The sequence below is a fragment of the Pongo abelii genome, chromosome 5, assembly GCF_028885655.2.
Source record: "Pongo abelii isolate AG06213 chromosome 5, NHGRI_mPonAbe1-v2.0_pri, whole genome shotgun sequence".
NCBI lineage: Eukaryota > Metazoa > Chordata > Mammalia > Primates > Hominidae > Pongo > Pongo abelii.
This window is the reverse complement of record NC_071990.2, coordinates 15,426,401-15,452,960: the sequence shown is the minus strand read 5'-3', so window position 1 is coordinate 15,452,960 and position 26,560 is coordinate 15,426,401. Positions and strand designations below refer to the sequence as shown.

At 53.6% G+C, this 26,560-nt stretch overlaps 1 protein-coding gene across 11 annotated transcripts in view; it reads right to left on the bottom strand.

The window, feature by feature from the left end:
• The window catches only part of JARID2 (jumonji and AT-rich interaction domain containing 2), a 280,235-nt gene that overhangs the window by 5,146 nt on the left and 248,529 nt on the right, over positions 1 to 26,560 (bottom strand). For all 11 annotated transcript variants that reach the window (XM_063725366.1, XM_024248373.3, XM_063725365.1 and 8 more), the window contains 10 exons: positions 21,843 to 22,881; positions 17,532 to 18,034; positions 14,278 to 14,370; positions 11,607 to 11,725; positions 11,445 to 11,515; positions 10,429 to 10,543; positions 7,536 to 7,641; positions 6,547 to 6,729; positions 5,892 to 6,022; positions 3,491 to 3,674 (listed from right to left, as the gene is read on the bottom strand). In XM_063725366.1, coding sequence (XP_063581436.1) covers positions 3,491 to 3,674; positions 5,892 to 6,022; positions 6,547 to 6,729; positions 7,536 to 7,641; positions 10,429 to 10,543; positions 11,445 to 11,515; positions 11,607 to 11,725; positions 14,278 to 14,370; positions 17,532 to 18,034; positions 21,843 to 22,881 — 2,544 coding nt within the window. The remainder of the gene's footprint in view (positions 1 to 3,490; positions 3,675 to 5,891; positions 6,023 to 6,546; positions 6,730 to 7,535; positions 7,642 to 10,428; positions 10,544 to 11,444; positions 11,516 to 11,606; positions 11,726 to 14,277; positions 14,371 to 17,531; positions 18,035 to 21,842; positions 22,882 to 26,560) is intronic.

Below are 26,560 nucleotides of genomic sequence, written 5' to 3'. Positions count from 1 at the left end.
ATCTCTGAGTTAGACCTAGGGGTAGCCCTCAAGTCCCCTCCAGATTTCTGCTGGAGTTTTCCTGGGACAAGTTCAGTCACCACCAGGCTGGTAAAGACAGTGAGGGGTGCGTATTTCTCATCTCTTGAGTTCTGAGGGCTCCTAAGATCCTGTGTTCGAAACCACCTTAGTGCTGGAATAGATGTGGAACATGGGAGGACTCCAACTTGGGCGGCCACGCGGGGAACACACCCTTGACTTTCCAGCAGCAAAACTGGTTCTCATGGTGGTCCATGAGCGGCTCACAGTCAACAGAGCAAGCGGCGTCCAACGACCCTATGCAGACTCCCCCAAAACCCTCAACACCACAGATTCCTGACCTCTGCAACGCGGACGAGCTCACCCACCAGCCCCGGCCATCCTTGGGCGGGCTGTCCACAAAGCCCACAGCTATCCCACCAGTGGACGCCCTGCTGCCTGAGGCCACAGGAGAGTGCTGGGACAGAGACCCTCACTGGGGGCCTGTCTAGGGCTGAGAGGGGCCGGATGAAAGGAAACAGCCACCTGGCTTCTGTGGGAGGGCTCCCATACTTCACGCTGACTCCAAGTCCTATTCTAATTCTGAGTTTGAAAATAAGGAAAAATTCAGTCTTAATACTCAAGAGGAGAAGGGTCATAGGCCTTTCTCAGAAAGCTTGAGGGGAAAGGACTTGTTTTCGTCTGCAGTGTTTCTAGGCAAGGAACAGAGAACACGTTGTAGGAGTGTGGGAATGCTACCTACTGACAGAAATAAGACCTTGGAGAGACACTTGGGGCCAAGGCCAGGAAGAACAGGAAACACATCAAATTTAAATTCACGAATGTATTAGTAATCCAAGCAACGCAAACTGTCAACATAAGTCAAGCCTCAATGTTTGCCTATGGATTTATAATGGTTTTTTTTTTAGAGATGGAGTCTCGTACTGTCACCTGGGCTGGAGTGCGATGGCGCGATCTCGGCTCATTGTAACCTCCACCTCCCAAGTAGCTGGGACTACAGGCGCCCGCCACCACGCCCAGATAATTTTTTCTATTTTTAGTAGAGATAGGGTTTCACCATGTTGGCCAGGCTGTGATTGGCCCGCCTCAGCCTCCCAAAGTGCTGGGATTACAAGCATAAGCCACCATGCCTGGCTTTTTTTTTTTTTTTTTTTTTAAAGAGACAGGTTGTCACTCTGTCACCCAAGCTGGAGTACAGTGGTGTGATCACTATAGCCTTGAACTTCTGGGCTCAAGTGATACCCCCGCCACCACACCCAGTTAATTTTTTGTATTTTTTGTAGAGATTAGTCTCTGTTACCCAGGCTGGTCTTGAACTCCTGGCCTCGAGTGATCTGCCCACCTTTGCCTCCCAAAGCACTAGGACTGGCCTACCATGCCCGGCCTCACAATATATTCTTTTTAAAATAACTTTCAGGCTGACAGGAAATGCCAGGTGACAACTCTGAAGTTCCTGAAGGATGGCTTGAAAATGAGGCCACCTGGTGCCACCTCACATGGACAGACCAGCTTCACCCCCAGGTGTAACTACCATACAGCCCTCAACGCATAAACAATGAATAGCATGTTCCAGCAAGAGGATGGACAGCTGGGCGCAGTGGCCCATGCCTATAATCCCGGGACTCTGGGAGGCTGAAGTAGGCAGCCTATGGGCAGCAAAACCCCATCTCTACCAAAAAAAAAAAAAAAGTTAGCCAGGCGTGGTGGTACACCTGCTGTCCCAGCTACTCAGGAGGCTGAGGTGGGAAGATGACCTAAGCCCAGGAGGTTGAGGCTACAGTGAGACAGGATCACAGCACTGCATTCCAGCCTAGGCAACAGAGCGAGACTGTCTCAAACAAACAAACAAAAAAAAAAAAAAAAAGGGAGCACACCAAGCGATGCAGCTTTTATCAGTGATGTTTATAAGACACTTTGAAGATCTGGGAAAATGCTTATCATCATTTTCTTTTAAGAACCGAATGGCTCTAGGTAATACATTTTGAGAAGTCGGGGGGAAAAAAACCAGACAGAAGGAAATCTACAGGACAGGAGGCAGGGCGGTCACAGACCGCATTTGTCCCCCCCATCAAATGCCAACGTTGAACCTCCAGGATCTCAGCTGTGACTGCAGTTGGGGGTAGGGCCTCTAAAGAGGTAAATCAGCTCAAATGAGGCCGTGAGGGTGGGCCTATCTGATACAATGTGATTTGCGTCCTTAGGTAAGGAGGAGATGAGAACACACCGAGTTTTTAGCTCTTTCAAATGTTACAAAGCCCTGATCTGACGATCTGACTCATCCGGGAGAGGCTGTGTCCTCCCTCTTCTACAGGGCATGCCAGGACTCGGGGTGAGACAGCATGACACAGTCACACTGGGAGGCCAAGGAGAGTCAACCCGGGTCGCAGTCCTGGCCCACCACGGACAAGCAGAGGAACACGGAGGCACTGGCCTCTCAGGGAGTGTGCAGCCGGAGGGGGCACCTGTGGGACACAGGCACCACACAGCATATGGGGTGGGCGCCTCCTAGCTAGGCTTCTGCACTGGAGGTGTGAGGCACTGTGGAGAGGGACGAGGCCCAGGGAGGCAGGTCAGGGCCTTCGGGCGTGCTCTCTGTTCCAGGCTAAGGTGTGTAGTGGCGTGGAGCCATCTGCAGGGCCAGCTGGGCGTCCCTACCCAGAATGTGTCAGGGCAGCTGCCTGGTGACAGGTCAAGGGAAGACTGCAAGAAGCATGGCAAGGGCCACAGCCGTCCAGTAGCCATGGAAGGGCCTTTCTGAGCCCACCTCTGGCCTGGAACAGGGGTGAGCAGGGGGAGGAGGTGTTTGTTATTAACCCCAAAGCTGGGGCAGGCAGGTGGGCACGAGGAAGCCAGCAGGGCACAGTCGAGAAGGCGAGAGGAATGCAGTCTGCTGTAGCCTGGAGTGGCTGTGCCAGAAAAGCATCTCTGATCCCAGATGGTACAGGGGGACCATCAGCGTTCACCAAGGATAGATTCCGAAGTCCTCAGGGGCTGAGGCAGATCATGTAGCTGAGCAGAAGCAGGCAGCCAAGAACAGAGCCAAAGGGCAGAGGCCATGGGCCCAGGTCCACCAGGCACAGGCCACGGCGGGTGGCAGACGCTGCCCAGCACTGGAAACCCGCCCCTCACCGCCTCAAAAAGGATGAAGAGCAGAGTGTGTGGTGGGTGGAGTGACAAAGTAGGGCGGAGAGGGAGGCCACCTGCTCCTCAGGGAAGAAGGAGGCACCGCGGGACTGAGACAGGGCCACGTGTGGGCAGAGTAAAGGGACAGCCTCTGTGTGGCCTGGTCACTGTGGGTAAGGCGGCCACCTCCGGAGGCCGGAAGCTCCGCCGAGGTCCCACAGCTGGCTCCACAGATGGGAGCACAGCAGGTTTCCTGGGCAGAGAGTGCCCTCCCTCTTCTGGGGGCAACCCCGGAGCTCTCAGGCCAAGCACTACATGTGAGGACGCCGGCAGGGCCAGGTGGGCTCACCATGGACAGGTAGCACAGGTGCTGGCAGATCTGACACCTCCTTTCCGACGTCTCCAACTGCAGCCACTTTCGAGGCTTTTTCTTCCCGTCCGCCACCGTGCTGCTGCCGTCGTGGCTGCCGTAGCGCGCGGAGGAGTGGAGGCCAGCCTCGAACAGCTGCCTTCGCTGCCGCAGCTCTGTATCCCTGCCAGACACGGGGGACGGCCCAAACCTTTAGTGACGGCCTGCCGTGCTCACCAGCAGAAGGGACACACGCACCCCACACCGGCCTCCCTCCAGACACAGCCTCCTGTCAGGAAGTGAGGCCTGCTCGGGAGGCAGAGCCCAGTTCACCTCCCCGGCTCAGCACAGGCCCCATGTGCCTTAGTCTAAAGGTCAGTGACGGCCCTGGCTGATGAGGCTACTCCGCAGCCAGACTTAGTAACGCAGGGACAAACACATCACAACGGCTGCAAAACCACGGCCACCTAGTAAGGGCTTCTCCCTATGTCCCAAGCCAAGGAGAGAGTCAAACTATCTGCTGGTATCATCACCAAAACTTCAAAATTCATGTGCTCACAGCACAACCCAGAGCCTCGCTCCAGGATGGGAGAGGCACTGGGACCTACATGGTGGGGAAGAGAAGGGGGTTACACAGGCGCCACTTTGCTCAGCATCCGCCCTGACCCACTCCACCCTCGGGGAGGGCTGCCTGGAGGCCTCCCCACCACACACCACACACCCACCACACACACCCATGCCACACACACACCCACACCACACACACCACACACACCCACGCCACACCACACACCACACCCACGCCACACCACACACCACACCCACGCCACACACACCCACCACACACCACACCACCACCCACCACACACACCACCACACACACCCACGCCACACCCCACACCACACACCACACACACCACACACACCCACACCACACACACCCACACCACACACACCCACGCCACACCACACACCACACACACACCACACACCCACCACACACCCACGCCACACCACACACACCACACACACCCACCACACACACCTACCACACACACCCACACCACACACACCCACGCCACACCACACACCACACACACACACCACACACCACACACACACACCACACACCCACCACACACACACCCACACCACACACACCCACGCCACACCACACACACCCACCACCCACCACACACACCACACCCACCACACACCACACACACAACCACACACACCACACACACAACCGCACACACCCACGACCCACGACACACCACACCCACGCCACACCACACCCACACCACACACCCACGCCACACCCACCACACACACCCACGCCACACACACCACCACACACCACACACCCACGCCACACACCCCCACGCCACACCACACACCACACCCACACCACACACACCCACGCCACACACACACACCACACACACACCCACCACACCACACACACCACACCCACGCCACACACACACCACACACCCACACCCACCACACCACACACACCCACGCCACACACACCATGCCACACACACCACCACACACCACACACACCCACACACACACCCACACCACACACACCCACACCACACACACCCACGCCACACACCACACCCACACCACACACACGCCACACACACACACCACACACACCCACGCCACACCACACACACCCACGCCACACCACACACCACACCCACACCACACCCACGCCACACACACACACCACACACACCACCACACACACCCACCACACACACCCACGCCACACCACACACCCACGCCACACACACCACCACACACCCACGCCACACACACCCACGCCACACCCACCACACACACCACACCCCCACGCCACACCACACACCACACCCACACTACACACACCCACGCCACACCACACACACACCCCCCACACCCCCACACACACACCACACACACACTACAAAGGTTGGCAAAAAAAATGGAGGGTGGAGGACCGGGGGCAGCTATCCATGCCTTCCCCTAACTGGTGCAGAGTCAGGCTCTGACGCGGTGGGTCAGCAAGTACGTGTCAGGGGTCAGGAGCCCCTCTTGCAGTCATTCCCACAAAGAGGAGGAACCTCTTGGTGCTGGAGGTTCTGAGTCCAAACATCAAGGGGAAATTACTTTCTTAAAAAAAAAAAAAAAAAAAAAGTTAAAATAAAAACCACCACACCCTAAAAAAAACCTTTGCCCATCTGGAAAAGCATCATATGGGCCCCTCAGTGCCAAGGGGCTCTGCGGCTGCAGGCAGGGAGCACTGTCTCCTCATCCCAGCCTCTACCCTGCTAAGCCCCCGAAGGGCAGCCGGGTCCACCTCTCCGGCGTGGGCTCTGGGAGTCTCCCAGACCCCCGAGTCTGTTACCTGAGCTCATCCAGAAGGGCTGAGATGGTACTGAGAGTGGGGCCGTTTTCTTTTTTTGCTTCTGCTTGTGCAATCTGGTAGAGTAACTTCTCCATGGAGAATGGCTTAGCTATATGGCGACGCTTCATTTCCTGGAAGAGAAGTCACATCCCTTTAGGGTGGATTTTCATTACTAGGCAGCTGTCAAGATTTTTCTTGGTGGAGGGGGCAGGCAGGCTGTCTGGATTTCTAAATCTTGAATTGCATTTAGATTAAAAACTCTTCAAAACTGTGCCTGCCTGTGAGAAAGGCACCACATACCAGGAAAAGTCACAGCACTTCGCCGCTACCCAGAGGCAGCTGCCACTCCCTCACGATGGGTGGAGGTTCTCAGTCCATTCTAAGCAATTACCTTGAGCATCTTCAGCAGTTTTCCAATACTGGAGGGGTCTGTCAGTAACAGTCTGATCAAAACTCTTTGTGATACAAACAAATCCCTAACAACTTTTCATTCCTAGAAGACCTTTCAACCACCTCTTAAGAATTTCAAAGACATATTCCAAAAGGAACTATCAACAAATAGACACGCACACACAGGGATGCTTCTGTGTGCGCTCACCCACGGCACTCACAGGGATGCGGGGGCAGCGAGAGGGAGGAGGCCGGCTCTGCTCACCTTGGCGGTCTCAAAGCCCATACTTGTCCACTGGGTGGTAGCAAAGTGCACGGTTTCAGACACGCTGTACCCACAGCACACTTTGGACACAAAGGATCCCGGGAAGCAGACGACAAACTGGCCACTCTGCTGCACGGTCCTGTGCACCTTGATCCCCTCTTTGCACAGCACCTCCGGGGAGATCTGGGGAGACAGGGCCAGGCTGAGGCACCCCTCCCTGTGCGCAGGGACACCTGCAGTCTTCAGGTGACATATGCGCACCCTAAGAGGCCTGCTCTCAAGGAGATAAGACTGTTTCATGTGGAGAATAAAAAGATGGCTTTCATAACACAAGAAGGAGCTTCTAAACTGCACTGGTCCAAGAGTGATGACAGCTTCATGCACAGCTGAGGACATGATGACCACATAGGCCCCTCTGTCCCCACCTGGCAATGCCAGGGCTGGAAACGGGACAAGGTTACACAACCAGGAGGCTGCCGGGCTCGTCTCCAGAGCCAAGTAAGCCACAGGCCCACAGGCTGGGCTTACAAAGGAGGCCCCCGTCCATCTCTTCTGTAAGATGGACAGGCGGGACGGGCAGGGTCAGCAGAGGCCAGAGATGCTGGTCAGAACACAGCTCAAAGCAATACTTCCCAGGAACTCAGCAGCCCCATGACTTCCTGAAAACAGGTGAAGAAGCCTTTGTGCTCATTCCTCTCACATGCCCAGAAGGCAGGAGCGGCGGACACAAGAAATCCCAGGGCCCACAGCAGCCCACAACACAAACAAGCCCCAAAACAGATGCAAAGGCTGTGCAAAACCCCAGCGCCCTGTGCAATCTGATGGAAGGTCAGTTTGGCTTTTGTATCAGAGGACCTTTCCCTTTGCACCCTGGGGATTTTTTTTGCTGTGTCCTCATTGCCTTTGAAAGGCAGGTTCATGGGAAACCATGTTCAAGTGCCTAGGAGGTCCCACAGCTCCTGCTGGAGGTGGCAGCTGAGTGGACGCACCATGACGTTGCTTTCCAGCATCTGCAGCCCTGGGGTGCCATTGGCTTGCAGCAGAGTGTGGACCACGTCTTCCAGCTTGTTCTCCTCCTCAGCAGGAATGCAATACCTGGGTCATTGAGAGACACAAGAGACAAGCAGAGACTTGACAAGGGCCTCCTGCATGTACTGGGCCACCCCCGTCACCCTCAGGGACCCGAGCACACATGGGAGAGGCTCTGCTCCACGCCAGCAGGGATGGCGCACTGGCCTGGCTGGGTGCCTGGTCACCGCTGGCTCCCATTTCCCACGGCAGCAGTGCCACGTCCACCTAGCACACAGCCAAACCGCAGCGCATCCGCGTTGCGAGATGCTCATCTTTTATGTAGATCTGACCCACCTGGTGAGCCAAAAAGCCTTCAAACCAGAAACATGTTCACAAACCCCTAGAAATCAGAACCAGACACACTGCGGCCTCCACGAGCCTCTTCTGAGGCTCCAGCACTGCACCCTCCTTCTGTTAACAGAGGCCACTGAAGGAGCAGGACCTGACAATGTCCTCATAAGGAATACATGGCCCCCTCGGCCCTCCAGACAGGAACACTAAACCCTGCCCTCTACAAATGCACAGAGAGTTGAAGAAGGAGCCAGGCTCATGCACATGTGCCACCTCAAGGCCAACTCCTTGGCAGGTGCTGTGGTGAAGTGGGAGTCAGGGGATAGCTAGGGGCCCCCCCAGCTCTGCTCCCCACTGGAGAGTTTTATGTGTTAGGACCCAGCCTACCCGGCATCAGGCACATACAGCAAGACACACAGGAGGATCAAGGACTCACAGGCCTGTGTCAGAGGGTGGCCTGGGGAAGTGGTGGCTCACAGACCCTCCAAGGTATAACCATGAGGCTGGCAGGGGTCCTCAAGTGTAAGAAAAGGTGGGAGGTACTACACAGCCTCCTCACGGCAATCACAGGGACGGGAGGAGGTTTTACCCATTTCCTTGGAGCCCACCAGGGCCACACTTCCACTCACAACATGTGATGCCCTGGTGCCAGGCTCACAGCATGAATGAGGGGGATGTGAGGGGAGGACCCCGCAGGGCAGGGGTGCAGGGATGGCTGCCTTGCCCCTGGGCGTCTCAGGCTGTCTGGGGGCTCCTCCCTGGGCAAGAGGAGGGGCTCCTCCCTAGGCAGTGTGGAGAGGGGCCTGACGGGTCTTCGGGATGCTAAGCCAGTGAAGCCATCAACCACCATCAAACACAGACGTGGGCCAGCTGCTCCCCACAGCCCCCACCCCCCAGGTACAGGCGGGCAGCAACACTGCAGCCCCTATGTGTCTGTCTGTGATGAAAGCATTTCTCTCTGAGGCCAAATCCTGGTTTCAATTGCTCAGTGACGGCAACAGCCACATTTAAGTTTTTTTTTTTTAATGCTCATGTTATTTTCAATGCCAACATATTCTGTTACTGACTGGTAATTTAAATACAGGGTTTCTAACCTAAATCACATGTTTTAAGAAAAAACTACGCACCATCACGTTCTCTGATCCTATCCCTGCCTTTTCTTTCTCTCCCATCAATGAGGTTCCAGGAGTGAGTCTTCAAAAAGCCCACACAGGGTATCACATTTTGCTATCTGTGACTCAACATCAAGCCATAAGCAAACCCACATGGAAGAAACTCGGGCCTCAGGTCACTGGCCCGGGGATGACCCCAGAACACCAGGGCCATGCCACAGCTGGCATAACTACTCTACAGGGAATAGCCACGCTCTTCTTTCGGAGGCAAAGGCACCTCTCGGAATTGTCCTGGCTGTCCCCTCCCCAGCTGGTGGCCTGGCCCGGCTAAGCCCCAAGGCTCCTGTCAGTCCCCACTCCACAGGCAACAGCCTGGGCTTCCCGGGCCCATCACTCTGGACCCACTGCAGGACACCGTGATCACCGTCCACGGCAGACAGACCCACGTGGGAAGGGAGGGCTCCCTCATGTCGACAGCACCACTCACCAGAAAAGCCAAAATGAGGAGGCTGCAGCCGACGCTGGCTCCAAAGAGGGAGAACATGAGTCCTAAGACTTTGTTTATTTTAATAAAGAATGCTTGATCACCCCATTAGGGCAATAAACACAGTCAGCATGGCATGAACGGCATGCCGGTAAACGATCAGACGACAAGACATCTGATTATTTGTAGTCATTTTCCATCTGCCACCGTAAACAAAGACACCGAGGAGTCCAGCCTCGATCAGGGATGGGTGCAGGGAGAGTCAGGATTACAGGCGGGGACCCAGAACACCTCGCCAGGCAACAGACTCCACAGGGTACATAACGTGCTTGTCTCCACACGGCAGGAACGAGATTCCCAAGTCAACTCTACTCCCCACAGAGCCACTGATAGATGAGGAAACACTGGCTCTACAGAGAGGCTGAAAATAACCAATCATGAAGTACCACGGTTTATATTCAGTTAATAGAGGGCTGATGACACGGTCACTACTACGGTTAACTTTGTGTGGCACTTTTACTACTGTTCCTTAACCCTAAGGTGAAAATAACGCTTGGAATCCACAAGAAAAAGTGACTAATCCATAACAAAACAAAACAAAACAAACAAAAAAACAGACGTAAGTAGGTAATTCTTAAGAGAACTTAAGGAACTAAGGGGAACTTAAATGGCCACTAAGCATATGAAAATATTTGCTCATCATCAGACAGCATTACAACATTCTCCAGCACCCCAACTCTTCCAACAGAGGTAGGTCATCCCAGGCCCAGGCTTCGGCAGGGAACGCAGGACAGGCCTGAACACAGAGAAGCAAGTTCTCAAGCACGTGGAACCACCAGGACGAGAGGTTACCCGCAGGCCCCACTTAATGTGGTAATATTAGTTTCTGCAGTCCCTCCCTTCCTGCGCGGGGCCGGTACTCACCAAATGCAGTCAGCACCAGTGTGTAAGTAGTCAATGTATGGAAGGTGATTTTGGTCTCGAGACCAGCATGAGGTAGAAAAGACCATGCCAATATTTAGCCAGGGAATAGTCACTCCTAAAACAGAAAGGGTGAAAAGGGCATTTTTAAAAGCTAGGCAACAAGGTCTCAAAGGAACAGTAAGTAAAAATCTCTTTCTTCTGCTAAAACAAGAAGGAAAAGAAATGGGACTCAAAGCCAGACAAAAGACAGTGAGCAGAAGGTACCTACTCTTTCCTGCTTGCTCTACAGAAGTGGGAGAATAGGAACACCGCTTCCAAACAGCAGGAGCACATCGGCCTCATGAGGGAGGTGGCCGCAGGAACCTGACCTGGTGAGGAATGCCGAGGAACCAGCAGCCCACAGGCCGGAGCCCCCAAGCCTCAAGGCTGAGGACCAGAGGCGCCAAACCCAAAAACCCCCATCAGGGCCAGAGGCAGAAAGCAAGAAAGCCCCTTTGTTGGCGAGGCCTCTGAGCAGGGTGAGTAGGGCACGGGGCTCCTCGGCTCAGCTCAGAAACGAGTCAGGTTCCAGGACCAGGACAGGTTCCTAGCTGCTTTCGCCAAGGCCTGGGCCTTCACATTCATGGTAGCCACAACCTCCATGACCCCTTGGCTTTCCCTAAAGCTTGCAAAGCATCCATCCATCCCTTACGAGCCTACTGACCATCTTGAGAATTCATGATTTCAGCTTCAGCTTTGAAAACAGCAATTTCAAGGTTCAAAGTTGGCCACTAAACTTCCCCCAGCTCCAGACTCTGCCATGTGGTTCACCTGTCCACCTTTTCTACTGACTTCACCAACCATTATGTTACTCCTTTCTTTTCTAAAAATCAATTTTCACTGTATGTCCTGTAAGCCTGAAGATGCCATCCCTCCCTGGCAGTGCTTAGAAGGGATTTCCCAGCCCTGGTTCTCTGCAAGTAGGACTCAACTCATGGACACAGCTGCCACAGTTAGGCGGCCACAGTCAGGCTTACCAGGCACAGCACCGAGGTGACGCAGGATGGACCCTGTGTTATTGGGGAGGACGGTGAGGTTCCATCCATGCCTGCAAAGGGGAAGACGAGGGACGTTACAAACTGGCGGGGAAAGGATGCAGTCACATCCCCAAGAACATGGACAAGAGAATCCCAGGTTACCTCGAAAAGGGTTCTGATTTTCCTACTGGGAATCCGCTGCCGTGAGTGTTGGTGTCCACCTTGCCGCAGTGCACTGCCACGTGGCAGTCTTTCTCTTCCACTAGCCTCCAGTACTCTTGCTGCAGGGAACAGGAAAGGGCTGGTCAGCACCCCTAAGGTGCTGCAGCCACAGAGCACAGTTCAACCCAACAAAACTGGGTCATGAATGCCTGGTGCACACGCCCCTCAGAACAGACGTTCTCTTTCCAGAGTGTCTCCAGCAGGACGCTAATGCAGAAAGCAATGACAGGTCACCTCCAGGCATATCCTCAGAATGCCAGAAAGCAGGGTCTCACCCATGTTACGCAGCGTTATTCCCAACAGCCAAAAGGTGAAGCCACCAAAGTATCCCATCCACAGATGGATGAACAAAATCTACTCCGTCCATACCATGCCCTATTACTCAACTTGTAAAAGGATATCAGTTCTGACACATGCTACAACATGGATGAACCTGGAGGACATTACGCTAAGCATGGTAACCACCAATTATAAAAAGCTTCCACAGTGACTTTTAATATGTTCCATCTAAACAAATATGGGGGGGGCAAAGAATGGGTCAGAACATGCTTTGACTATAGGCATGCAGCGGTGCCCAGACTCCCTTGAGACAAGCCTCCCCACGCAGTCACCTTCCACTTTGTTCTCAGTGATCACTCCGGAAGCACTGAGTCCTCTTCCCTCGTCTCACAAGCCTTGGTAAAGCGCGAACCACATTTAGGGAAGAAGCCGAACTCAAAAGCACCCAGCATCATAGGGTCCAATTAAGCTCAACGAAGTGCTACTAGCAATGCCAAAACCACTTTCCTCAACACCCGTGTGACTTCCACAAAGAGAGGGCCAACCTGGCGGAGTCAGAGCTCCACAAATCAAGAACGAATTCCACATTAAATGACTGGATTCCCTCAACAGACTCCCTGAGTGCCCAATCCTGCCACATACTTGCTGAAACTGAGGGCAACCAGCGTCTGGTGCGCCCGTAAAGACATGGGAAGGGAAGCAAGGGACTGCTCCCAGGTGGTGGCCAACTCCAGGGGCTGTCCACTGGCCTTTTTTGGAATACAGAGCACAAGAAGCTAGGCAGTCCAGGCCTGAAGTTTAAATTCTAGCAAATCTCCCCTTTGTGTTTAAATATTTACACAACTGCTAGAGCAAAATCCAGACTTTCAGAGGGAATTAATTCCCGAATAAGAGGCTGTAAAATGAGCTAAGTTTTCTTCCACATCATGGATAATAAACTTCTGCACCTCTGGGGAGATGCCCACAGGACACGTGTTGTTTGGCAATAAAGGCCTCTTCCCAGGTCCAATGCTCAGCCCCAGAAAGCCAAGTGTCCTCCACCTGACATCTCTACCACAAACGCAACGCGCACTCTGGAAGCAGCTGCGGAAGCCACACGTGTCCTAGACCATGGTTCAGCTGACATCGTGGCTGGTGGTGGGTGAGGCAGTGGCGGCTGCAGCACGGTAATCACAAGCACAGATCGGGTGTCAGGCCACCGCGTGGCATTCAACGGCCGCACCCAGGGTACACAGTGTAGGCAGCCCCTGCACGTAAGCAGAGACCTAAGTCCTAAGACGATGAAAATGGTGCGCAAGGTAAACCTCAATTCCCCACACTAGGAAAGGAGGGGTGAGCCACAGGGCTGGACATCCTAAGCTCTGACAATTGCTATCAGGAGGTGGGGCACCAAACGCCACCCAGGGAGGGTGACCAGGCGTCCTGGTTTGAGCAGGTTTGAAGGTCACAGGTCCAAAACCTGGGCAAAACAAGATACCTGAACCCCCAGTGGTCAGCACATATACACGGGGCAAATCGACCCTGGATTTTATTTGAAACAGGTGGCATTAAAGGGGAGAAAAAAAAAAAAAAAAAAAAACGCAGCAAAAGCCTGTCACACACCAAAAGATGAGGCTGTGGTCAGCAAATACCTCCTGTTGCCCGGCCGGCAGTTGCCCTGAACCAGCAATCCGGGTTTGGTTTCTTTCCCTTTCCACGACCGAGCGCTGCTGAGAGCCCACCGACGTCAGCAGCTGGAAGTTCACACGGACTCAGCTGGGCACTGGCCGAGGGGAGGTAAATAAACAGATCCGGTCTCTGTCCTGCAGCGCCGCACACAAAAACTCCCCCTAATTGGTCTGGGCACAGAAGTGCTCACTGTCTTTCCAACCTCATACTAACTCAAAGAAGAGAGTTGGCAGAAGCACAAAAATGGCAATCTGCCAATCCCATTAAATAAAAAATAGAAGAGAAGAAAAAGCACAACTGTGGTTTCAAGGGATTCCAAACATTCTCTTGCATAACAGACACACAGAGGATGGGGTGAGAAGCAGCCGGGTGAGCAAGCAGGAGGAGACAGTGACGGGGAGCAGGGGACGTGCCCAGAACCCGCCCCCTGCACTCGGCAGCGCCCCACCTTCATTATAGTGTTCTTGGCTTGTGAACAAGTTTAGATCAACCTAAGTTAAAACATTTGGCTGCCCTGGTGCACACTCGACACAGAGGACGAACTCAGCCCCGTCTGAGTCCTTTCCGTTCACCGAGCTGCAGGGGTCAGGGCAGGACAGGATGTCCTCCAGCTCGCCGAGGGGTTCCCACATCATGAGGCAGCGTGAGGGGCCACTTCTCTCACCTCGATTTCGGCTGGTGCAGGCTCCTTGCTGAAACACATGCTCATGATATTCCTCGCTGTTCGATAAAAAGTTGTTAGAGAAACAGACCTTCCCTGAAACAAAACAAAAAAAGAGTAAAGCTTCAGAAGCAAAGCTGAGCCCTACTGCAAATGAGGCCACACACCTGTCATGGGCCGCTGCCCCTTGGCGTCCCTGCAGCTGTGGGCCACCTTGTATTCTGAGTTGACAGGCAGAGAAGGCAGAAATATATTCTCTAAGAGTCCGCAGTGCCAAGAGGAGTGGGAAGACTCCACCAAGGATCACCCCCATGAGGGCCAAATTGTTCTGCCAGGAACAGAGGCTGCCACCCAGAGGCCCTGGGCGGACACACAGCAGAAGCGCGGAAGGCCCCTCCAAGGCTCTGCTGAAAAAGCAGCTTGTGCTGGAGGCAGAATTGCTCAGCTGACAAAGGCTGCTGCAGGCCAGTGGAGAAGCTATCAGCAGCTATGACCTGATGGAACTCGTGACCAGGGAGCCCACAGGAGAGAAGCTGGAGAGACAGAAACTGGGGTGACATCTACACCCTGAGAGTCCTTGCCATATTAACACCTGCCAGGGCAGCAGCCTTCACTGAAGTTGCAACCTGGTCGCCTTCTTTCCACAAAACCACCTGCTGTCCCCTCTGCACCTCTTGTTCGATGCCCCTCTGTTGCCCTGTTCCCAATAACATCCAGAATGATTTGCCTGCTTTGATAAAATAGCTGAGTCAGTTTGGGAATCCGGAGTCGGCACCTTCTTTTACCTACCACACCAAATGTGGTGCGTTTTTCAGAGGGAAGCCGTCTAAGACCCTTGATATTTTTCTTTCTTGACCGGGCACATTTGTTGCTTGAGTCCAGAAATATCTCCTGAGCACCTACTGTGTACTAGGTCAAATCCTAGGGGCTGGAGACAGAGCAGTGCATGAAACACACAAAACCTCGTGGAGCTTCCATTCAGTCTGGGGAAGACACAGGCCTCAAACACACAAATATGGGATGGGAGGAGGTGCCAGGTGTCATGTGGAGTGGGGGAGGGTGATCAGGGAAGGCTTCCCTGAGGAGCACTGGACACTGCAGCGTCCCTCTAGAAGTGACAGAGCCAGAACAGGGAGCAGGAGATGCTTTCTGCCGTCGGGTCCACAGTCGCAGTCGGCACGGAGACATTGGCTCGTGCCTTTGTCTCCTGCAGCAGAGGAACTAGATGGGGTTCTAACTACAGGAACATACTGCCATGCAAATTCCAAGCCGCTCCCGATGGTCTGTCTCTTGTAACATAAAAAAGGAGGGACTGAATTCTGCACGAAGGCAGAGTGCAATGAGCGGAGGTGAGGATGACGCCAGCACACGGAAGTCAGCAGCCAGGACACCGGTGCCACAGAGAGTTGCGCGCTCAGGGAACCTGCCCGTGGGCACACGGCTGCTGGGGGCTTCGCCGTGGCCACCACGCAGAGTTCCACTACATTTCCGTGATGAAATCTAGAAATACTCTTGACAGGGTGAGTTTAAAAAAATCCAAACCTCTTATTTGGATCAAACATATGCTCACAGAATTGGCCTTCTTCAGTGAAAAGTAAAAACGTTGACAGTTTCTCATTTCACCAGTTGGCTATTCAGAGTCACAGGATTCACTGAGTGGCTTTACTTGACAAAGGCTTCTCAGTAAAACATTCAGGAAACACCAAATAAAGTTCCTCAGAGCTTACAGTCTCTGGGTCACACTTTCTCTTTTCTTAAGAACATTTACGAAGTCAAATAAAAGGCAGTTGTGTCTTGGCAGGCTGCATCCTGCAGCCCCCACACCGCATCCCCACCAGGCAGCCTTGGGCAATGGGAGAGGAGACTCAGATAACAGGGGGCCAAACCCTCTCTGGGTCTCAGGCCAGAAAAACTGGGTACCTCTTTCTAGAGAAGTGTGCAAGTATATGAGATGCAGCCTGAGGCGGGTCTGCAGGGCCTGGACTTAAAGTGAAGCAACAACGCCAAGAGTCAAGTCAACTCTTCCTCCGTGTTTCTAAGATGTGTGAGGACTCAGAAGCCCGCATTGCCTCAACTACAAGGCCAGGCCAGAGCCTGCAGTCAGGCAGCCGTGGGCACCTGAGGGTACAGTGGGTTTTAGTGATAACCAACAGCCAATTCCCAATGCAGCCGAAACCCACTAGCCACACACTCCCACCAGGCTCACGAGGGCTGGAGCAGAGAACACTTCCCTCCCAGTGAATCCAGAACTGGGACCAGCGAGGACAAGTCTGTGCCGGGAAACTCAGCAGAGACTTCAACTTAGCTGGGCTCGGCCAGCTGGGCCCCAGATGCCCCGCTACCCACTGGCAGGCTGGAGAAGGGAGGAAACCCCAAGCCTTGCTTCAGAGCCAGGCCAGCTGGGAGAGCTGCCAAGAGGAGAGCCACGGACTCTGCCTCCCCTGCTTCTTGGAGGGGCAAGTCTCCTCAGGATGACTGTGCTGCCAGGAGACCTGGTGGAGACAGGGAAACGCTGCGTGTTTCAGTTTGCTGGTTTCTCCCCAACTCTTCCCTCCACAGCGTGTGAATGGTGAGATTCATTTTGATGGCTTTATCAGGGATAGCCCTCCACAGAGAGGACCTGGCAATGCTGGGCTGGCAGTGAGGTGAGCGGATGGAAAACAGAGAAAACAAGCGCGCAGAGTCCACTGAGGGTCCAGCCAGTGAGAAGTTCAGCTGGGTCTGGGCAGCTGTCGAGCACCAGGATGAAACGGAACTGGAGAAGCAGGGGAAATGAAGCATGCAGCCCAGGTACTTATCCCTGGCATATGGGAATGTGTGCACGTGCATGCAACACGCACACGCAAGCCAGTTAATGAAAAAGGAAACCCAAGGCCCTGGGCAGGCAGGAATGGACTCGTGGTATCTTCGTGGAGTGGACTTCCCCTCCCTCACTGGGTCTCTCACTGCCTCACCTTGCATCAATGTTCCATCAATGCGCCCACAAGGCCCTCACTGGGTTCCTCCATATTGGACTTCCCAGGCTCCACAACCACGAGCCAATACATTTTTGTTTATTATGAATTCCCCAGTCTGTAGTATTTCAGCAACACGAGAGGACTAAGACAGCGCTATCACCCAGCACAGTGGCCCGCCCCCTCCTTCATCACACCAGGGAATCAGAGAACGCGCCGTCCAGTGCACAGCACGCTCCACTTCCTCTCTCATTCCTCCCGCACTCCTGCAGCTGGGAGTGGCTGCTCTGCGGAGGCCCCTACCTTATAGATGCACTTGTGGAAGTCATTGAGGACGCCTTTGTCCTCCTCCTCTTCCTTGACCACTTCTTTTTCCTGAGCGAAGAGTCGCCGCCGGCCAGTCTTCAACTGGGCCTGGCCCACCTCCTTGAGCTTGCTGCGGAAGCCGTTCCTGGGGGCCACACCATGGATGAGCCCATTCTTGGGCTCGAAGCGGGGCAGAGGGTGGAACTTGTGGTGGTCGTTCTCTGTGTGGCCTTCCAGCGGTCCCTTGCGCTTCTCCAGGATCTCCTTCTCCATCAGCACCTCCTTCTCCAGCCGCCGGTGCTCCTCTGGGGACAGAGAGTCGTAGGAGAGTAGGTACTGGCAGTAGGCCTCCTGCAGCTTGGCCAGCCGGTCCTGGGCAGTTCTGGGGATGCGCAGCATGTCTGCTAGTTTGTTCCATTTTTTGAGGTCAGTCACTTGCTGCATGCCGCCCATCTCATTAATCAGCCGGAAAAAGCAGGCCAGGTCGAGCTCACAGCCCCCTGGGACGGCGAAGGGGAAAAAACGGGACAGTTAGTGAAAGGGACACGAACAAGATGTTCCTCATTCAACCTGTACTTCTTGAACTCCTACTATGAGCCAGGACTCTGATGGGCTCTGGGGTGAGAGAGGCGAACAGTAGACTTCCGGTCTACAGAGAGAAGGGCGTTACACAATGATGGGTCATGGCTTTTCTATGAAGATCAAGCGGAACAAGGGACTACCATTTTAGGCGGGGAGCGTCTGAGGAGGCAGCATTTCAGTTGGGGCTTGGCTGGAAGAGGATGCGAGCTGGCCAGACGGACCTACAGGGAGGAACATCCCAGTGTACCATGTACTGGTAATGTGTTGTCACATGAAGGCAGGTGTCATGAGAAGACCAGCTCCCTGGTGAGGAGTGGGTAGGGGTCCCAGCTGCACCCACAGCCCAGCATCACCTGGAATAGCTTTGACACATGCTTGCTACCAACTCCCAATTCCCCTTCTAAAATTCCCAATGCCCACCTACTCACTCACTCACTTCACCCATCCACCCACTCACTCACACAAAGGAAGTCTATTTTCAATCCCGCTGGATTTCCAGAGCAAAGAGCAACACCTGCATGAGGACCCAGGGCAGCACATCTATGCCTCGTCCCTCGCCCATCCAGACAGTGGGCTGCTTCTCAGTGCATAAGCTGGTGCTCAGTGTCCCCTCCTGATCAGGTCACAGAGCAGCGCAAATGCGCATCAAACCTGGACAGGTTTTAATGCGCGCCCAGTGGATTTTCTAGACGGGAATGGAAAAAGCAACCTCCCTCGGGCCAAATAAAGGAGGGGTGGTAGGGGGGATGTTCCAAAATAATCATCAAAGAAATGCTAAACAAAGTACAAATTAACAACGTTTTAAATCTTTACAGTGTGGGGATATATTGTTTTTAAGTAATAAAAGGTAAAGTGTGCACGGATCCAGTCCAGGCAGGGTCCCTGCACATACCGAGCATGGCGGGACCCACCAGGTGAAGCATCTGAACCACCTCGGCAGACACAGCACACACAGAGAGCGAGTTCCTGGCACACTAGCAAGACTAGGGATGGGGACACAGCAGCCTGAATTCCACTCACACTCAATGGCAGGACAGTGGGCTGATGTGGTTGTGGAGAACAGGCGGGTTGGGGTAACATCAATGAGGAAACTGTCCCCAGCCTCGACAGGAGGGACCTAAGAACTGAGACTCCACAACTCACTCCAGGTCTCACAGACTCCCAGAGCCACAGGTGGGGCTCACGATGGGTCTCTGGCTGACAATCGGGAGTTCTTCCTCCGAGGGCAGGTGGGCACTGTCTCAACTTACAGAGGTAGGCACCAAAACGAGTCCCCCAACCAAAACAAGTCCTCCACTGTGCGAGTGACTCAGAACACAGGTCAGAGAAGGGAGGAAATCCACACTTTCATATTTCACTCTAAGTAGATTATAATGCAAGAGCACCTGAAAATCACACAGCGCTTGCAAGAATTCTTCATGGAATCCTCACCCGCTGCAATCACTCCCACTCAGGACCTTGAGGCTGCTACGTGGCCGAGCCCCTTCCCCATCCAACTCCCGCCAGCGGCACGGCGGCTCCCTGGGACCTGCGGTGGAAGTGAACCTCCAGAGAGGCAGAAGGCACATCTGCTGGGGTGGATTTTAGGCTATTACTTCAAAGTTATTAAGTTTCTACCACTGTCAGATGGCTGAGCTCAGACCCCAGCCCTGAGGCCTTGCTGGGTCATAGGCAGGTCAGTACCGCTCGGACAGAATGTCAGACGCCTTAGACTTCTGGGTGACGCCAACAAGCATAAGCACACCACAGGGAGGCACAGTATGGCTTTTGTCCCGGGGTAAGGGAGTCAAGAGTAAAGAAAAACCTACTCTAAACAAAAGGGGCTGTCATTACGACGTCAAGTGTGCTCTCGAGGCTCCATCATCCACCTAGCAGAGTAGGGAAACTCAGAATGTTTCCCTCCTGTCTGCAGGTCTCCAAAGGCAGGAGGACTTGGTGCGCTTCCATCACTGACTCAGTCATCCTGTGTCCCAAGTAGTCATGGGGCGTGGTCAGCAGGCATGGGTGCACGCGTGTGCAGAGCCTGCTCCCTGCACTGCTTCCTGTCACGTGCTATTCCCAACAGCAGAGCACAAACCAAGAACTCTTGCAAGTTAAGGTGACTGTCACTCAGGCATCAGTCCTGGCAGGCACCTGCTGAGGAGAACCACGAAACCTCCACCCTGCCTGGAAGCCTATCTTGCTGCCAAATCCCTGACACTTAAATGATGGCTACATGTCTCCATGCCTTTGAAAATTCAGGATCTCCAAAATGGAGGTGTGGCTTATTTCCTCCCATGGGTCTAGACCAATGGGGGTTGCAACCTTACCTGGATGCACCTCACTCCACAGAATCCACTTAGCCTTACAGGCAAGTTCATCCTCGCCCTGTGTCCCCAGTGGCAGGACTGAAGAGAGGATGACAGGGAAGGAGGGCTATAGGGGAGCCCAAGAGGAGGCTCTGCCTGCAACCCACCCTGAGGAGCAAGGGTCTGCATGACAGCCCAGATATGCATTCGCTAAGGATCCACTATGACAAGTTTCCAACAGCCCCAGCCAGAGCTGCACCTGGTCTCAGAAAAAATGTCAACAGATCCCTTGACCTGGCCTTGACAAAATCGCCAGAGAAACTGAAGCTCAAGGAAAAACAAAGAGGAAGAAGAGACAAAGCTGAGCAGGATAAAAAATGGCCTGCAGGACCCTAGAAGGCTATGGGCTGCAGAGTGATTCCTCCAAATTCATATGTTGAAGCCCAGACCTCCAGTACCTCAGGACATGAATGAATTTGGAGACAGGGTCTTCAAAGGGGTAATTATGTTAGAATGAGGTCAGTAGGATGGGCCCTAATCCAATGTCCTTCTGAGGAGAGGAGATGAAGACACAGATACACATAGAGGTAGGACCCTGTGAGGACACAGGGAGAAAACAGCCATCCACAAGCCAAGGAGAGAGGCCTCGGGAGAAACCAACCCTGCCGGCCCCTAGACCTTGGGCTTCCAGCCTCCAGAACTGTAGGGAATGTCTGTTGTAAGCCCAACAGTTGGTGGCGCTTTGTGGTGGCAGTCTGGCAGAATCCAGAGGGGCAGCGCTCCCCACTGGCCCCCGGCTCCTGCTCTGACTCCAGCAGTTGTGGGTAGGAGGTGACTGTCAGCCCAGGGGAAGCAAGGGGCCCAGACCCAGAGTGGGGGCTCACCCCAGATCCAAGCTCAATACCATTCTTTTTTTTTTTTATTTTGAGACAAGAGTCTTGCTCTGTCACCCAGGCTGGAGTGCAGTGGCGTGATCTTGGCTCACTGCAAGCTCCACCTCCCGAGTTCACCCTATTCTCCTGCCTCAGCCTCTCCGAGTAGCTGGGACTACAGACGCCCGACACCACGCCCAGCTCATTTTTTGTTTTTGTTTTTTTTTTTAGTAGAGATGGGGTTTCACCGTGGTCTCGATCTCCTGACCTCATGATCCGCCCTCCTCGGCCTCCCAAAGTGCTGGGATTACAAGCGTGAGCCACTGCGCCTGGGAGCTCAATACCTTTCTTGTCCTGCCACCAACGCCCAGGACCTGGGAAGAAGGGCAGCAGGCGGAATGAGCTGAGAAGCCCACTACTCCCCAGACAGGGGAGCCGAACTGGAGTTTCCGCAAGGGAAGAGAACGTGAAGACTGTGAGGGAACTGCGGGGATCTGGGGGCAGGCGGGCAGGCAGGGACACCCCCTGCCATCGCCACCCCACCCCCACCCCCCGCCCAGACCTACCTATGAGCGGGAGCTCGTCCATGGTGATGCCCTGAGATTTGAGGTGCTTCTTGATGCAGGCCAGCCGCTGCACGTTGGGACCCCAGCGCCGGCCCAGCTTGTGGATGTGCTGAATCTGCGTGACAAACCGCATCTCGTCGTTGAGCTTACACTCGGGCCGCCAGTCCGGAGGGGGGATCACCCTGCACATCCCGAACTTCTCCACCTGAGCGCGGACCGACTCGATGTAGATGAGCGGATCGTGGAACTCCTTGGCGGAAGGCCTGAGGACGGGGATCTCGTCCATGGCCGCCCACCCGGCCTTGCCGCCGCCCTTCTCGGCCTTGCCCGAGTCCTGCGGCTTGTGCACGGACTCCGGTTGCGAGGTAGAACGATTTTCACAGGAGGCGCTGTCCGCCTTGCCATGTGCTTGTCTGCCTGGCGTGCTCTTCCCGGCCGTGGCCCGCTTCGGCCGATTCCTCTCCAGACTGCGCTCCGGCACTTCCTTCTTCACGTGTCCGTTCAGCAGACCTTTCTCGGCCGGGGCCTTCTTGCCAGGGCCTTCGGCGGGGCCAGCCGCCCCTTTCATCTTCTTGGGGGGCGACTGCGGCTTCTCCGCCTGGTGTGCCTCTTCCAGTCTCCTCTTGGAGTTCCGCAGCCCCTCCCGCAGCTGCAGGCCCTCCCGCAGCTGCCGCCCCCCCACCTCCTTAGTGCATGACTTTGGGTTCAACCTGCCACTGACCTTGAGGCCATTGACGGCGGGCCCGGTGGACTTGGACGCCCCCCCGAGGGATAGCACCTGTTTGCGGGTTTTTGCATTGCTACTTTCAGTTTTCCCTGAGATTGTGTGGTTGACAGCGGAACTGGGCTTGTGGTGATTGGGTTTGGTGTCCTTGACCAGTTCTCTCTTGGCTTTGGTGTATGTGACAGCCCCCTTCGTCACCGTGGCAGTGTACTTCACAGTTTTGGATGGTGAAGGTCTGACCTCGCGCATCTTTTTGGCACTGGTTGCACCTGCACCCAGAGATGACATTCGAGTGACTCCGTTTACCTTAGAAACCTGTGGAGCAGCAGAAGCAGAGGTGGAAAAAAACGCACAATTAGTACCTGCCATGAAAATGACCGGCCCACCCGTGAGAAAGGACCCTGGGTGCTGGGGATGAACAGAGCCAGCAGCCTGTAGTGTGATAAGAAGACATGTGGAAATACCAGCAAAGAGAAGCAAAATACACATCCAAGAATTAAGCAGCGATGTCCACTTTCAGAATCCACTGTACACCCATCCTTTGTCACAGAAGTATGCAGCCTGCCCCAGGCGCTTCCTAGTGGGGTTTCCTGGGTGCATTTTCACGTTCCCATGGCTCTTCCAGGAAATTTGGTGTTTCACAATGAAGACCTCCCCACGTGCCACGCAATCACCTGTCCTGAGCTTCGCAGAGTTGATGACAGCAAGATCCTGCTTCCTTGGGGGAAGTGGAGACAGACACACACACATATCCCTGTTCCAAGAAAAGTCATGTCTGCTATTTCTGTGCTCCACATAGCAGCACGACCTGCCCACAGGATTTAGAAATCTATGTGGCTAAAAAAAGAAGGAAAACAAAAATACTATGGAAGGAAAAGAACAACAGTGCTCATGTGGTTTGGCTCCAGGTGGCAGGCCAGGCCCAGAGGTGTGGCTGCAAACTGTCAGCAGCTGCTGTCTGCTTTCCTTGTGGAGACGAGCCCTGGACAGGGCCAGGCTAGATGGAAGAGGGATGCCCCGACCTCACTGGTGAAGCAACACATGCCAACCCTCGTCTGCACACGCTCTTCCTATATTTTCCCACCGTTTACAAACTTTCCCACGTATTTTCCCACCCTGGACAAACTTTCCCATTGGGTTCTATGGGAGCTGGGCAAACAGAGACAGTCTTACAGCTTGGACGCCGTGGTAATCTTGGGACACATAAATGTCAGCGAAAATGGGGAGCGACAATGGCAGACACTAGAAATGCACGAGCTTCAAACAAGAATAATGAAGGGACCCCAATGGGTTGCTGCCGGACATGCTGGTTTCGAGGAGATGTCTTCTCCGTGTCACAGCGTGGCCACTGCCCCATCACTTAACACCTTGGGCATTACTTTTCATCTATGATATGAGGTTAAAGTCAGGGACTTCAGGGTTTTATAACCACCACCATCTCCAAAGGAAGAAGCCTAAAAATCACACAATTACTGAGAAACACAGAATAGAAACACTAGCCCCCCTTCTCCCCAACAGCCCGAGAGGAAGGTGCCAGGGTCGGGGGAGCCTGCACTTCCTGGTCAGGAGAGCTGGCCACATGCAGTGATGGCCCAGAGAGTACTGAAACACCAGTGCCACCACAAGGCTGTGCAGGCTACCGTCACACGGGGACGAAGGTCCCCAGATGGCGGGTAATGAGTCTTAGTGACCTTTGTGCTAAACCTAGGCCTGGCCCAGGACCCCCCTTAAGTGGGGGTGGGGCATGGAATGAAAATTCCCAAAGGTGCCGGGTGCGGTGGCTCACGTCTGTAATCCCAGCACTTTGGGAGGCTGAGGCGGGTGGGTCACAAGGTCAGGAGATCCAGACCATCCTGGCTAACACGGTGAAACCCCGTCTCTACTAAAAATACAAAAAATTAGCTGGGTGTGGTGGTGTGCGCCTGTAGTCCCAGCTACTCAGGAGGCTGAGGCAGAAGAATGGTGGGAACCTGGGAGGCAGAGTTTGCAGTGAACCGAGATCGTGCCACTGCACTCCAGCCTGGGCGAGACTCTTGTCTCAAAAAAAAAAAGACTTGCCAAAGACATCCAAACCAGTGGCTCTCGGCATCCCCTAGACGACTCATGTAAACACATCACTGGGCCCTACCGGCAGAGTGTCCAAGTCAGAGGGTCTGGGATGGGGCTGAGAATGTGCATTTCTAACCAGGTCCCAGGTGATGCTCTTTGCTGACCTGGGGACTGCGCTTGGAACCACTGAATGAAGTATCAGTGAAGTTTACAAAAATCGAAAAGGAAAGAAGCCACTGAGACCTGTATTTCTCTATATGCCACCAATTAAATGCAGTCCAATCAAAGCCACAAATTCTTGGTAGGACATCACCTCTTACGAGTCAGCCCCATGAAGGCCTCATTCCTAGAGCCAGATCTCCAGCCCCATGAAGAGGCAGAAGCGAAGACCCAGGAATCACACTCTGGCTCTAAAACCACGAGTCACCCTATAAAAAAAGTGGGACAGATGGTCTGGAATAAATAATGGGAAACCCTTTTGGAGAGGAAAAAAAGCACCTGGCAATGATAAATTTAAAACAGATTTATAAAACCAGGGGTAAGGACAAACAGAAATATTCCGTGGTAAGTACCGTTAATCTGCAAGAGGAGGTATAGTGAGGAATGCAAATCGCTTAGTTTTAATTGTTCTTTCAAATGCTTCCACGAAAACCAAAACAAGACAAACATTTAGAAAAACAAAAGCAAACAGTAAACTCCAGCTGGGGCTGATCTTTATTTCCAGCAACAAAGCCTGGTGGGGCTGCCAGTGGGGGGGGTGGAGGGGGGGTGGAGGGTGGCGGCAGGGGAATGGGCCTCAGGGTATCCAGGACCTCGGGGAAGGGCTCTATCTCAGGTTCAGACAGCAGAAGACAACACCTCTACAGTTGGCTCAATCTCCTCTTAACCTGTAGGGGTGCAGTCTGTTTCAACCCTACTCCCAGCACAAGAGTCCCTTAAGGAGACTGACTACACGATGCGGCTTCGTATCTTCCTACAGACGGGGAATCGCTAGTCAAAAGGGCAAACTCCAGGTGGTGCCAGACATAACCAACTCCTGTGAGGTTCAGGCATCAGCCACTACTACTTGCTGAGATTTAGTTCAGTGTTTTCCAAACCTGGCACCCCTAAAACCCTTAGGGGAGCTTCAAAATAATGTAAAGCCCTTCCCTCTAGATTCTGTGCTAATTGGTGAGGATCAAGAAAGGGAATCAGTGTTTAAAAGCCTCAGATGGCTCAGCGTTCCCACAAATCTGTGGACCCTACCCTTCCCTAACACCACTGTCCAAATACCAGAGTGCTATGTCTCTCATATTCTATCTCAAATAAGAGTGTAACGCTCAGTGTTCCCACAAATCCGTGGACCCTACCCTTCCCTAACACCACTGTCCAAATACCAGAGTGCTATGTCTCTCATATTCTATCTCAAATAAGAGTGTAAGGCCTTTGGTTCCATCCATTCTGGCTTCTCGGGGGCACCTGAGTTCATGGCTAGCAACGCTACAGGGAAGTAAATTTTGTACACAGCTGAATTCTATATATCACTATCTTCAATGGCAAAAGGAACACCTCGTTTACATCTTTCTGAAAACCTAAATACTGAATTATTGGCAAGGTATAATTCAAATAACCTGCTTTATGAGAAAAATGAGTTGCACTATTTTCCTTCTTGTAACAGTTATCTTCAACAGTATCCACCCAGATATCACACGCGCACGCCCATATTCTAGCTCAGAGACTAGATGGATCTCACCCACAACACAGAACAGCAAAGTTCAAACAAATAAATTACAAAGACTGAAAAAGGCAAGTGTCACTGGCCGTCTTCCTCCTCGACACCCAGAGGGTCCGTGTTCTATGCCCACGAGAGGCCACAGGGAAGATAAAAAGCTAACATGGGAAGCAATCTGCCCCTTAAGCTGCTCCATGTGTCCTAAAAGGGAGAAATAATAAACAGAACCAACAA